General features: G+C 43.0%; 1 protein-coding gene across 2 annotated transcripts in view; it reads left to right on the top strand.

The window, feature by feature from the left end:
- Positions 1-14,292, top strand: part of NFATC4 (nuclear factor of activated T cells 4) — a 65,167-nt gene that overhangs the window by 31,302 nt on the left and 19,573 nt on the right. For both annotated transcript variants that reach the window (XM_066603694.1, XM_066603693.1), the window contains exons 7-8: positions 10,195-10,335; positions 12,531-12,586. In XM_066603694.1, coding sequence (XP_066459791.1) covers positions 10,195-10,335; positions 12,531-12,586 — 197 coding nt within the window. The remainder of the gene's footprint in view (positions 1-10,194; positions 10,336-12,530; positions 12,587-14,292) is intronic.

A 14,292-nucleotide genomic window follows, 5' to 3' on the forward strand; every position in this document is an offset into this window, starting at 1 on the left:
CTGTAGTGTTCTCTGAGCTTACAGCCCGTGCCCCGCTGTGAATTTACAGCAGGATACAGGCACAGAGAATCCTATCAGCGCAGCCGGCTGATAACAGCAAGCTAGAATTCAGAGACCAACAGCTCGTGCGCGAAAACTGCACGATGTCAGTGGATTTAGACAGAACGAGAATCACTCAAAACATTCTTTTGAGCGAATTTTGAGCAACTCTCGTTGTGTCTAAATCAGTCTTTACACTAGTTCGCTGTTACCATCTAGACCCATAGTCTGCACAGGAACTTAGAAATAAAATAGAAAATTTTTTATTAAAACCTATTGCAACATAGCTTTATTTTTCATTTTCAATTTGGTTTTGCAGAGGTGTACAACATTGCAAACTCTGAAACATATTCAAGCATGTACAGTTCTATGTGCCTGAATATGTTTCAGAATTTGGAATTGTCATGTTTGTGCTCCTGGGACCTGTAGTTCTATGGGTTTCCAAGAGCACACTTTTACAGATGTAGGATGATTGAGCTGTCTGAGTGTGTATTGCTCCAGCCAGCCAATAGCCGCTCTTACTAGAGGGTGCTGGTCATTTATCCATTATATCATTCCCTCTCAGAACCCTGGTATTTGGAGTCATGCATGTTCTGCTTTGGTGATAGATGCATTCATGAGGTTCTGGGTGGATTCCCTTGTCTGTTTGTTGGTGTGAACTTTGACTTCTTCAGTGTCTGTAGGTGACCAGACATTAGATGTGCACTATCCTGTTTAGTGTGTGTTGTCTTTCCCTTATCTTCTGTTCCTGCCTGTTACCATCTAGGATGAGCTAGGCTCCAGCATGGGGCCGTCCCTACTGGGCTGATCACCACACTTGTAGTTGTGTTGTTAGAGTAGTGACTCGCAAGATAACAAGGACCCTTGACGCAGGCTTGAGAGCTTGTATATTTTGGCCAAAATATTAACCAATACTGTCAGGGAGCTGGGGTCCGGGTAACTGGAAGTCCCTGAGACAACCCGCAACCCCTGTCCCTACCTACTTGCCCCCCTGGGTTAGGCCCAGGGTAACAACTGGGCGACAGTCCCTAGGCTCACTAGGGATGTGGGGCAGGGAGTAAGACTAACAGATATATACTGGGAGTAGTCAGACTAACAGAGAAATATAGGGAAACAAACAAACACAGAAGAAGGTCAGTCGGCAACAGGAGAGACTGCAATACAAGGGGTCAGACGAAGGCGAAGCCGGGTCCAAAGCCAACAAGTCAAACAGGGCATCAATCCAAAGGTACGCGGGTGTAGCTGGAGACCAAACATACACTGGCAAGGTCTGAGGAAACTGAGCAGTTTAAATGCTGTCAGAATTCCCGCTCCAGCAGCTGATTGGGGCGGGGAGCCTGACAGCAGCAGGACCTAATCAGAGATGCTGGAAGAACCAGCCCCCAGCGTCTGCTGGACAGGCAGAGATGGGGCAGCGCGGCCGGATGTCATGGCAAAGAGGACGCAATGCTGAACGGCACCCGCCGCGTCCCTAAAGCCCGGCTACCTAGGTGCCTGCCCCCTGAGCACGGGAGCGTGTGCCTGGAACCGGTGGCCAGGGGAGATCACCAAGACAGGGGCTCCCCTGTGCCGCACCCCCGCAGCCTGAGTGACAGTTCCGGCGGTGCGGGCACGGAAACCCTGAGAGCCGCCAACCCTGACAAATAACTTGTATGTACCAACCTATTAGATATTTCCATCTGTCTGGTTGTTACATTGTGATAAGTATTTTGGCATTTGTTGCCTGTTACGTGTTGTTTGTATGCACATGCTACAACTCACCTTTCTTTTCTTCAGCCTTTGTTTGGGTTGCATCCGTGTAGGTCGTTGTTCCCAAGGCTTGCACGGACATAACAGGAATATTGTACACCTTTGAAAAAATACATTAAAAATGTAATTAGGACCTATAGCAATGTAGCTTCATTTTTCACTGTATATTTCAAATAGACAGAGGCTGGGTTTTTCACTGTTTTCATTCTGGGGTTTCACCATCCAAGCTATAACTTCCCCAGCAGTTGGCATCCATACCAAAAGAGAAACATGTAGAGTGCTGCCAGAACTGACAACAGTGACCCAGTACCAGCCATAGTGCCTCTCAGTATCAATCCTGTGTCCCTAGTAGTCTTTTACACATTCATTCCTTTTCTCCGGACATGACAGAAGTGTAACTTGATGTTCCTGCGCCAATGTGTACAGGAGATTGTCTTCCTGGATGAAGCAATCTAGGATAGCTTGGCAGGGGCACTCCTGGGGGCATTTGTAGCACTCTGAAACCCCCTTCTGGTCATCAGGGGGAGCTTAGCACATATGAATCATTTTATGATTTCAGTTCAATCGGTAATGTATAAAACACCTTCTGATGGTAATAAGCAGGCATATTTTACCATCTTTCTCTATGGCTGTGTGAGGGAAGCAAGGGTTCTAAACCTATTTAGATAAAATTACATTAATCTACACATTTATGTCTTATTCCAGCATCATTAATCCCTTCACCATCCTTAACCATATCAAAATAACCAGATCCTGTTTATATTGAGCATCAACAACTAATTCAAATTAGACGTCCAGGGATATTCTATATTATGCACACTAGACTACCATGTATAATAAATATTAATATTATCCCCTCAATCCCCCACAGTTTATTTTATTCAAAAACTCTTAAAATACTCTATATAAAACTGCTTATGCGTTTAGGAGAACTCTACCACTCAGAGCTCAATCAGAGAGATTTTAGCGTTTCGATAAAGAGAGCCCCCAGTCGGATGTCCGTCAGGGCAGGACCAACAATCGACTGCTGGGCTAAACGTGGGCTTGATTCGTGGACCCACCGCTACTGGTAATCAACTGGCAAATGTCTGGTCACAGGGCTAGTGCTAGCTTATATCCCGGTTTGGTATCAAGAGTTGGACACCACATCCCATGCATAAACTGTGAGCTTTTATTGGCAGCAAACAATACTCAGCGAGTCGGTGGTCACCTGCTGCTGGTCTCTACTGTAAACGGGAACAGAAACTCGGCAGTCCACTTCTCCCTAGTGAAGGACTCCAGTTTAAAGTACACCACTCGTGGGTACTGGCCATTCTCGCAACAGCAGTTCAAGGGAGCGGGATCCTTACACACTCCCTTCTGCTTGGCCAGTCTTAATAGCTATGAAACCATGTCTTTCCAGTCCTGTGCTCCTTTTTTACCTCTTTTCGCATTGCTTAATAGCACTCAGGCCCTCCTCCTGTATTAGTGTGTTACACTATCTGTCAATCGGAAACCCAATACCTGGGGGCACAAAATTTTAAATAATCCAAAAATAGGACATGGTTAAGTTTTCTCTTGCATTGCTTCTTCTCACAGCGCTAAAAGAGACAAGTCGTACTTGTAAATGCATCCACTGAAAATAAAGAAATGGTGCAGGTAAATCGCTTATGTAAAAGAAACCTTACACCATTGGTGCAATTTGTCTTAAGGATAACATACTGTACTGTAAAGCAGGAGAGAAATGTTACACAACATATAAAATGTGATGACACATTTCCCTTAAATGTCCTAATGTAAAACAAATAACAACACAACAACAGCTTTGGCAACTCGAGGGATTGCATAACAATAGCAGCAGTTACAACATAAAGCTGAAATATTTTCATCATATCAGGTAATATAACTCACAGGCATAACAGAACACACCAAGGACAGGTACAAATGATTGTATTAGGCCATGTTCACCTATGCACCGGATGCTGTGTTCAGAGTCCCTGCTGCAGATCGCACACGGAATCCCCGATCAAATAGTGCAGCACATTGTGATATTTCGTTTGGGAAAATTTTAGCCTGCATGTCTAAAATATGGTATGTGCCAGATATAGCGGTTCTCGTATTTTCATTTCTTGGCTCTGAGAATGAACAGCGGAAATGCAAGAGGAAGTATGATAGGGGTCTTACTATAGGACCCACACCTATGTTGGACACAGCCTCTAGGAGATGGAATGGCATTAGAGATTTTTCAGTTATGGGCCCTTCCCTGCTAGGTGGACTCGTGTCCATCCTGTTCGTGATGCCAAGTTGCAGTGGAGAGCTGGGCGCTGGTTCCGGATAGACACGGCCTAAGGAAAATAGTAAAAGTAAAACAGCAATGTTCTCTCACTAGTCTCTACAGCCGGTGAGAGACTGCTGCTCTGAATTTGCCTGAGGCTGGGTTTCTCTAATCCAGTGTTCCCCCAACTCCAGTCCTCAGGGACCGCCAACAGGTCATGTTTTCAGCATTTCCTCAGTGTTGCACAGGTGATGGAATTATTGTCAGTGCCTCAGACATTGCCACAAGTGTTCTTACTACAGGAGATCCTGAAAACATGACCTCTTGGTGGTCCCTGAGGACTGGAGTTGGGGACCCCTGCTCAAATCTCTATAATGCAGTGCTGGACAATCATCATCCGGTGCTCCTGGCTCAGCACTGTCTTTATACCATCAGTCCCTCTGAGAAGGACCAATGTCACCAGTAGCATTTATGCATTCCCCAGAGGAGATACACGACACATGTCCCCTTGCTGCTCAATGGTGGCACTGCTTCATCTTCCTATGAGTGCCTGTGTGAGCCCCCTCCCTATTAAAGTCAGTGTGTTTTTACACTGAGCAATTTATCATTCACACGAGTAAACGGTTCGCCTGTTCGTTGGCGCAGCCTGTTTATAGAGGCAGATAAATTGCACATTCGTTCGCAAATCATTCAATAGTTCAAATTCTCTGTATTAGGGAATGAGGACGAATGAACAATTGATATTTAAACTAAACGATTAGCTTGCATGAAGTGAACGATAACCAAAGGAATTATCATTCGATTGTTGGCTGCGTTTACACTGAATGATAATCGTTCCATGTAAAAGCACCCGTACAAATATCACACAATAGAGCAGATGGGGCAAAAGGGGCACTCCAAGGGGGAAAGCACTGAGGGCACCTCTTTACAACCGTTCTGCATTTTTGGATCCTGAATTACAGGAATTTGTGTCTTGATCGAATTATCAAATACATCTCTATTAATTTTAACAATAATGCCCTTGTGTGTAAAACACTGGCCCGACTCCATATGATTTCATGACATCACATTTGGCCCTGTATTGTATCCCTCCCTGCTGCTACAATCAGCCACACAGGGAGTAATGTTAATGCAAAGATCTCATAGGCAGATAATCACATAGTGAATGGCAAGTCGTCCATAATTACGTAGAGTATTCTGAAACATGTGAGAAAATATTATGAATTATGCCAGTCTTCTCTTTTCTCATAAATTTCTACCATGTATGTTCGGTTTAAGCAAATTCACGACAACCACTTCTCAAGTCTGCTGGTGTTAGACTTCCTCTTGTCTTCTTTCAGCAGATCTGCTAGTGTTACAGACTTCCTCTTGTTTGCTTCACCCTGTTCTTTAAAAAAAACTCACATTTACCGTAAATACTATGTTTAAAGACCCATTTACACCAGCCGATCGCTAAAAAAAAATCGCTAATCGGCGATCGTTTTAGCGATAATCATTACGTCTAAATGTGCTCCCATCATGCACTTTTCGTGCACTGCTAGCTGATTGTTAAATTCAGCCCAACCTAAAATCGTCATTCACTTTTATCAGCAGTTCTCCGTGGGGAGTGCTGATAGCATTGTTTCCCACTGGAGAACAAAGGATCTGAGCACAGATAATAGCCTCAGCTATTAACTGCATTCAGCTAAGGCTTCATTTGCACACTTAATTGCTCTTAGGTAGCTGAGTAGCTACTTAATAGTTTATGCAAAATGGTCGCTCAAAGCTGTCACTCAAACTGTCGTTTGAGGGCTCAGTCACACGGGCGTTTGTAATTGGCGTATTTCCGCACTTCAAAAAATTTGCACTATATAGCAGTGGTCACATGTGCGAATTTTACATGAGGAAAAACGCCTGCGGCGGAAATTATAGGACTGTGTTCTGCGGCAAACCAAGGTCCTGTGTATGTGAAACCCCTGGATGCTGTCGCATCCAGGGGTTTCACCTTGCGCTCAATGGGGCCGGCGGCAGCAGTGCCGACCCCATTGAGAACATATAGTGAAGATCGCAATGTTCTCCCATTGAATTCAATGGAGCTGGAAATGAAATTTGAGTGGATAAACCCTGCTAGCAGCGTTTTTCCATCGTGACGCACGATTTGGTCACGCAAATTTTTAAAACGCATAACTGATGCGTTCAAAAATTCATGCGTCAAAACGCCCGTGTGAATGAGGTCTGAGCGATCTTTAAGCAATCATCTGCTGGTGTAAATGGGCCTTAATTTACCTCTGAGATACTATAAAGGCTTCTGCCTATGACCATATTATATACTGCTATAGGCCCATACAATACTTTGGTAAGATCTTATACAGAGGATTGCAAAGGATTTTTTCTCATGAAATCTGTGAGAAGAAACCCTGCAGCATCTTCCATTGGGTGCCATATTATAGAGGCATATTTCCCTTCTAGTGTTGAGCGATTGAAATAATTAGGTTGGAAGTGACTCACGATTTCTGACTTCCATCAGAATCAATAAGAGTAAAAATCAAGTTCTCTTGAACGGTGGTGGCTCAGTGGTTAGCATTGCTACCTTGCAGTAGTGCGGGCCTAGGTTCAAATTCCCATCAAGGCCAGATTCAAAACTTAAACTCCAGTGATGCTAAGCCAACACACCAGTCCTTTCTATTGAAATTAGATGGTCGAATGATCCAGTCTGATAAAGTCCTTACACAACATGAAATTTAATTCTATAGGTACGCGTTTAGACAGAACAACCGTTAAGATCCCAGCGACCACAGTAGCAATAGTCATTCTGTGAATGGTAGTGGAGCACACTGGACATCCTCTCCATTCAATGTGAATAGGCAGTTGCTCAAAGATGTACAACTGACTGTTTTTACTGAGAAGTCACTCACATGTTTACTCAGGACAGCTATTGGTTGCTTGAGCAATTTTTTTGGCCAGTGGCTTGCCCATTAAAAGTACCCTATACCATATACCACTCTATACACTCCGTGCATTCTGGCACATAAAATGGCAGTAAAGACTTATATCTTCTAAAGACTGATAAAGATGACGTATACAAAGCATCATACTTTTCTCTCCAAAGTTATTTAAGCTTAGTCACTCTAGTAGCTATGGGTTAGTAAGGTGTACCTTCTAACTGAAACTCTTCAAGGTACACCTAACAGGTGAGGCTAGGGCTAAAATTAGTCTGTCGCTAACAAAAAACAAGGTCACCGGGAATTCCCACAAAGAAGTTTGAACTTTATCAGTTGGATACCAGGTCCATAAATTAGTCAGTGGTTGGCCATGAGGTAGTGAGATAGTATTGGGAAATCAGTGAGAGAAGACAAATCCAGAGAACAAGTTGGAAGCAGTCAAAAGTCCAAAGCTCAAACCTGAGAGATGAACAGTTGGCAACCAGTCCAGGGAGCGAGGAAGAGGTACAGATTTGGCAAATTTTCACTTGACATTTAATGTGCTTTAATAACTTAACTACAATGCACTAGAATGGTGTAAATTGAGTTACGATCAACCACTAGTCATGTTAACAATGGCTACATCTGTAATATGCAGATACAAATGAATGGTCAGAACACAGGCAGGCTTGAAGAAGCAATACTTGGTTAGAGGCGGTTTCTAGGAAATGGTAACTAATACTGTACTAAGGCAATGGTCAGGTACTTGTTAAAATACGCCACTAAGACTAAATAGTGTCCAGTTGCCATGGCAACTGGACATTTTGCCCCGCTATGTCATTGTCATACATGGATTGCCATGGTAACCCGGCACACCGTTGCTGGAGTGAAGAGTTGTATATAACACTATGTGAAGTGAAGAGAATCTAGAAAGGGAATCTGTGGGAATGTAACAGGTGGACAGAATGTTATGGCGCGGTGGTGACGGACGGAGACATTGGCAGCTCATTTTAGCAAAAATACATTTTACTAAACAGAAATATAATTTGCCTTAGCAGTCCATAAAGGGTTTCCATATGTAATTGTTGCATCATACAGTAAACTCTTACTAATTATTCACTGGAATGCACAGCATTTACAATATACTATGGCAATAGAATTGTCATCAGCAAGGCACATGTAAACTTCAGCCTTTTCCATATATGCCCATTCTATTCAAAACTTGGTAACGCTTTTCTAAATGGTTCCGTTCCATATACTTTCACTGGCAGCTGCTGGGATTCCACTTCCAGCCTCCTTCTGCCATGTTGTGTGGAAGCTCCTTAGCTGTACACTTGGCACACTATATGTACAACATACAGAGGCTTTACACATCCCTGACAACATTTCAGCATATATCAATTGCAAGTCTTTGCTAAAATTACCACTTTTTGCAACTTATTTCAGTTTAATCAGCCCACATTTCTCAGCATCAGCAATTGTGACGCCCTCAGTAAATGTGCGGAAGCCTAGGTTGGCATATTGCTAATGCAAACCACAACTTTGTCACTGGTAATACCGGTATGTAACTTAAAATATGCAACGCTGTTCACTATTAGACCTTACTGGAACTAGCAATTTACTTTAGTAACTAATTTTAATTCCTACCCTGATTCGTTGAAAATAAGACCTACCCAGAAAATGAGCCCTAGCATGATTTTTTAGGATTTTTGAAGATGCTTGAAGTATAAGCCCTACTACAAAATTGAGCCCTAGTTACAGTTAATAAAAAAAGACAATGTAAATAGTGTCTAGGCAGCTATACATGTAAAAAGTAAAATCTTTTGGAGCAAAAATTAATATAAGACCCTATCTTATTTTTAGGGAAACTGGGTATTTGAGGCCTTGTACTAACCATGGCGCCATATGCAACTTGGCTCGCTAGAGTTAACTCTTTCGGGCAGTCCTATGAGGTCCAAGACCCCCCACTCTGGCCAGGGATTTCATACCAAACAGTCCTGTGGGAATAAGTGCATTTATGACAGTCCTTTGGAATGCTTGAATCGCACTGTGGCTTGCTTGATCTTTTCTTTGTCTGCAAAACGGTCAGTAAGTAGACCCTTACACGGCCATCCTGTCTCTGCCTCAGGGTGACGGTGGAGCGGGAGACTCCCTCTTCTCCCACGCCCGGCAGGATCTTTGGCTCTGCTCCTTCAACTACAGTAGCAGCCACTACAGCAGGCCTTTTCTTTGTCCACTGTGTAGACTTTTAAATGGTCCTTCAGCCATCTGAGCTATTCGAGGCTGCTCCTTAACATGGAGATAGTGCTGCATATGCAGCCTGCACCTCGTCCCGTGGTGGCAGCAGCCTCTGCCACTTTAAAATCTGCTCTCTACTCTTTTGCCTCTCTGTACTCCTGTTCCTGCGCCCCCTTGGTAGTGCGACACACACTGAGCTTTGGCATAGTTCATTTTTGGGTTATGAGTTGCCCATTTGGCACCTTCAAGCTTCTCACTCATTCTGAAAGTGGTGTGCCTTAACCCCTTCAGTGTCTCTACATGGGACTGTTCTTCTAGGCGGTAATCCGCTAGACACATTACCAACACATCATTGGGGAGGCAAGGCCTTCCATTTTTGGCGCTCGCAGCTCTTGTCTTTCCCCAGGCATGTCACTGGCTAGGGGCAGGGCTTATATGGACATGCATTGGAGTTGCTGCAGCCATTCTATTAGGCGGAGGGAACATGGAGCAACCTATTAAAGGCATATTGTGCATAGGCAAAAATATGTTAATTAATGACAGGTCAATGGGGAGCATGCAGCTTGTGAATATTGAGGACTCCAGAGCATGCACACATCACTGAGTGAATTTCAGTGTATGGCTCATGCTACCGCTGATATAGTCATTTTATGAGAATTCCTGCAAGAAAAAAAGTAAGTGATACAAGATGTTTGTCTCTTCTTTATGTTGCCATCAGATAGGACAGCATACACCTGGTAACAGACTCTTTTATTAATTAGTTTCTTGTGGAAATTGTTCGTTTGCATGCTAAGAAATATATAAAATTGTCCATACTTCTAATCCTGGCATTCAGTAGTAATTGTATACGATGCATATGTCAAATAGATTTAAGTTAAGAAAGCCCGCTATCGCAAAAGTGATATCCAAGAACTACTAGTAAAAGAGAATGGAATAAAATAACTTGGGTCAGAAACTATGGAAAATATCTAAATACTTGGACTTCAACACTTCCATTTCCTCTTTTCGACACAGCGCAACGTTCTGCTCAAGAGCTCCCTCAAGTGGAGAACTACAGTCTCAGCGCATGCTCTGTCAATGGCCGGGAAGAATTATTACTTTGTGGTTCCAACTTCCTCTCTGACTCAAAAGTTGTCTTCATAGAGAAAGGCCCAGGTGAGATGCAAACTACAAATTTGACTTTTAGAAACTGAGTATAAGTAAATGATGAAATAGTGAACAGTAGATAAAATCTGGCACCTTCCCACTTTCTTTTTATGTCATCATGTTAACAATATAAAGTATAAAATAAAGTAAATATTAACTGTAAAATTGATATGAAATGCAGTAAATATACTAAATGCTAGCACCAATGTGCCCATAATGACATCGAAACAAAGCAACTGAGTTCTTTCAAAGTAACTAAACTAAAGAGACATCATAATTTCATCAAATGTCTGATATTGCGCCAACATGAAAAATCTTTATATCGGTCTAGTTCAGGTAAAAGACGAGTTAGAGCCCATTCACACCTGTTTTAGGGCTCCTAAAGCCCTAACAGAACCCTAACGCAGGTATGAATGGACCCTTATACAATAATTCTCAGACCCCTGTCTGTTCCCTATTGTGTAAGCGTTAAATTATAGGTTCAGAAATTATGACCAACTGAGGCTGTATTCACATGGGTGAGTGCAACTTTGGTCAATGAAAAATGGACTCATTTAATACATGAGTTGTGGTATCGTCTAAGCCTCAAGACTAGATTTCTGTAAAATTGCTTCCATTGGTACGAAAGTTTGATGATAAAGGTCAAGGTCTGGAAGCGTTTCCCATTGTCGATAATTCTTATTAAAATGGGTTGACCACAACTCCTTTATATACTTAAGAATTCTCCAGTTTGGATTCCATCACAATATTATTTTAGACTCCATACGATATGTAGGAGTTTATTATGGAACAAGAAACCTGCTAGAGTTAAATTGTAGACCCTTCAAAGGGATAAACAGTCTGGAGGGTTGGCAATTGCAAATGTTTGGATCTATTTTCTGACGTCTCAATTGTAGCAGTTGAAGGGGTTGGGAGAAAGAAATGGGGTGGGGTTTAATGGTAGATTGGTTTCTAAAGTGACAGGTTGTAGCCCCCCTATAACAGGATGTGAGAGAGGGATGTAAGGAGGGAAAAAAGGACTGTATCAGACTTTAATTTCAAATATTAAACTATGGAATAAATTTAAGCAGCTTTTGCAACGAGATGGATTTACTATACACAGCTCCGCTGGGGGAATCCTGAATTGCCAGAGATTTTTAAGTTGGAGGGATTTTCAACATGGGAGAAGAGAGGGGTCATTTTTCTGGAACAGATACATTCTGGTGATCTTTTTTTACAGTTTTGAACAATTATAGAGCTTTATGATGTTCCCCATAGTTATTTACTTCAGTTCCTTCAGTTACAACATGCTTTTTCTGCTCAGGCCCAGTTAGTATATGTGCTTAGGCTCAACACCCTTTGGTGAATTTTCTTGGGTGTTCTGGTGCTATGCAGGGTGTAATATCATATTTATATAGACAAACGTTTTTCTACTATTTACAGCAATTCCCAATAATGGTAAAAGAAAAATGGGGAAAAGATTTGGGCCACATTACTGAAGATAATTGGGCCATAGTGTTGAGTAGGATCCCAATGATATCTTCATCTGAAAGTCAACAAGTATCTCCATTGTATTTAGTGCATAAAGTTTATTATAATCCATTTAAAATGGTTTAACATGGGTAATAGATTAAACTCGGGCTGTCTAAAACCTTATATGGATGCTGCAGATTTAATGCATAGATCATTGTCTTTATAATTGCATAAGCTATGGTTAAACTGAACGTGCCATCAGACAATGACCTATGCACTTAATATCAGTCTTCATTAGCTAACCGATTGATAACTAACAATTGGCAATCACAATTAAATCTGGCTTTTGTATAATTGCATAAGCTATGGTTAAAGGGAACGTGTCGTCAAAGTCAGATTTAATTGTGATTGTCCATTGTTAGTTATCGATTGGTTAGCTAATGTAGACTGATATTTAATGCATAGGTCATTGTCTGATGGCGCGTTCCCCTTAACCATAGCTCATACAATTATACAAAGTCAGATTTAATTTAATTGTGATTGGCAACTGTTAGTTATCAATTTGTAAGCTAATGTAGACTGCTGAGAAGTTTTATTCTTCAATGTGCTTACTTTACTAAAGACTTGTAAATGTACAATGGCTTTTAAAATGACTGATGCAACAAGCCAAATGTAGTAGATTTGGACATGTGTGCTTACACGGAGTGGCATCGCTGGCATGACATTATCCTTTTCTTCCTTGCTGCTAACAGATGGAAAACTTCAATGGGAAGAGGAAGCAAAAATAAACAGACTAAAGAGCAATGAGGTAAAATCTTACATTATGGCGGAGAAGATTCTAGATTCCTTTATTGCTTGTTAGAGAAAAATTCTATATTTGACTAAATTCACACTACATTCAGGCATTGCCCCGGATGTTTGCAACTAGGTCACAATTAAGGAGCATTCACACTTCATTTTTGTCCACATCTAGGCTTTTATCAGAGGATATGTCTGAATCTCTGAAAAAAAGGTTTCAGACAATTCTTTACATATTGAGAAAATCAGGACTGTTGCTACTCTTCTCATGAGTTAGGCCGAATGCACACTGCCGGGTCGGATTCCGCATGCGGGATCCTGCAGCGGAATCAGACCCTGTGCCCGGATGGTGACCCCTGTGTACCTGTCCGCAGTCAGCTTTTCTGTAATGTGGATGTGTCGGCCATCACTGGGCAATGACGTGAAATCTGCAGTGTCATTGCGGAAGGGCCACGGATCAGGTGGGTTCCATTGACTTCAATGGAAGCTGTCCGCATGGAATCTGCGCTGGAATAGAACATGCTGCGATTCTTTTTTCCATCCGTGAGCGGAAAATAGCAATTGATTTCTGCTTGTAGACAGGGAAAAGCGATTTTTCCATAGCGTGCCTATGGGCAGTATTTGCTGCAGAATGCAGAGGTGGACGCCTGCTCCAGATTCCACAATGCCAATTTGCCCGTGTGCATTGGGCCTTAATGTTCTGTTAAGATTAGAGATGAGCGAGCACCAAAATGCTCGGGTGCTCGTTACTCGGGACGAAATTATTGCGATGCTCGAGGGTTCGTTTCGAGTAACGAACCCCATTGAAGTCAATGGGCGACCAGAGCATTTTTGTATATCGCCGATGCTCGCTAAGGTTTCCGTTTGTGAAAATCTGGGCAATTCAAGAAAGTGATGGGAACGACACAGCAACAGATAGGGCAGGCGAGGGGCTACATGTTGGGCTGCATCTCAAGTTCCCAGGTCCCACTATTAAGCCACAATAGCGGCAAGAGTGGGCCCCCCCCCCCTCCCAACAATTTTTACTTCTGAAAAGCCCTCATTAGCAATGCATACCTTAGCTAAGCACCACACTACCTCCAACAAAGCACAATCACTGCCTGCATGACACTCCGCTGCCACTTCTCCTGGGTTACATGCTGCCCAACCCCCCCCCCCCCGCCCGCACGACCCAGTGTCCACAGCGCACACCAAACTGTCCCTGCGCAGCCTTTAGCTGCCCTCATGCCACGCCACACTCATGTCTATTTATAAGTGCGTCTGCCATGAGGAGGAACCGCAGGCACACACTGCAGAGGGTTGGCACGGCTAGGCAGTGACCCTCTTTAAAAGGGGCGGGGCGATAGCCCACAATGCTGTACAGAAGCAATGAGAAATCCAATCCTGTGCCACCTCCATCAGGAGCTGCACACGTGGGCATAGCAATGGCAAACCTATGTGCCACACACTATTCATTCTGTCAAGGTGTCTGCATGCTCCAGTCAGACCGCGGTTTTTTATAAATAGTCACAGCCAGGTACAACTCCACAATGGGAATTCCGTGTGCACACACAGCATGGGTGGCTTCCTGGAACCCACCGGCGGTACATAAATATATCCCATTGCATTGCCCATCACAGCTGAGGTAATGTCGTGCTTACTGCAGGTGGGCTTCGGCCCACACTGCATGCCCCAGTCAGACTGGGGTTCTTTAGAAGTGGACACATGCAGTTACAA

This window comes from Eleutherodactylus coqui, chromosome 5, assembly GCF_035609145.1.
Source record: "Eleutherodactylus coqui strain aEleCoq1 chromosome 5, aEleCoq1.hap1, whole genome shotgun sequence".
Taxonomy (NCBI): domain Eukaryota; kingdom Metazoa; phylum Chordata; class Amphibia; order Anura; family Eleutherodactylidae; genus Eleutherodactylus; species Eleutherodactylus coqui.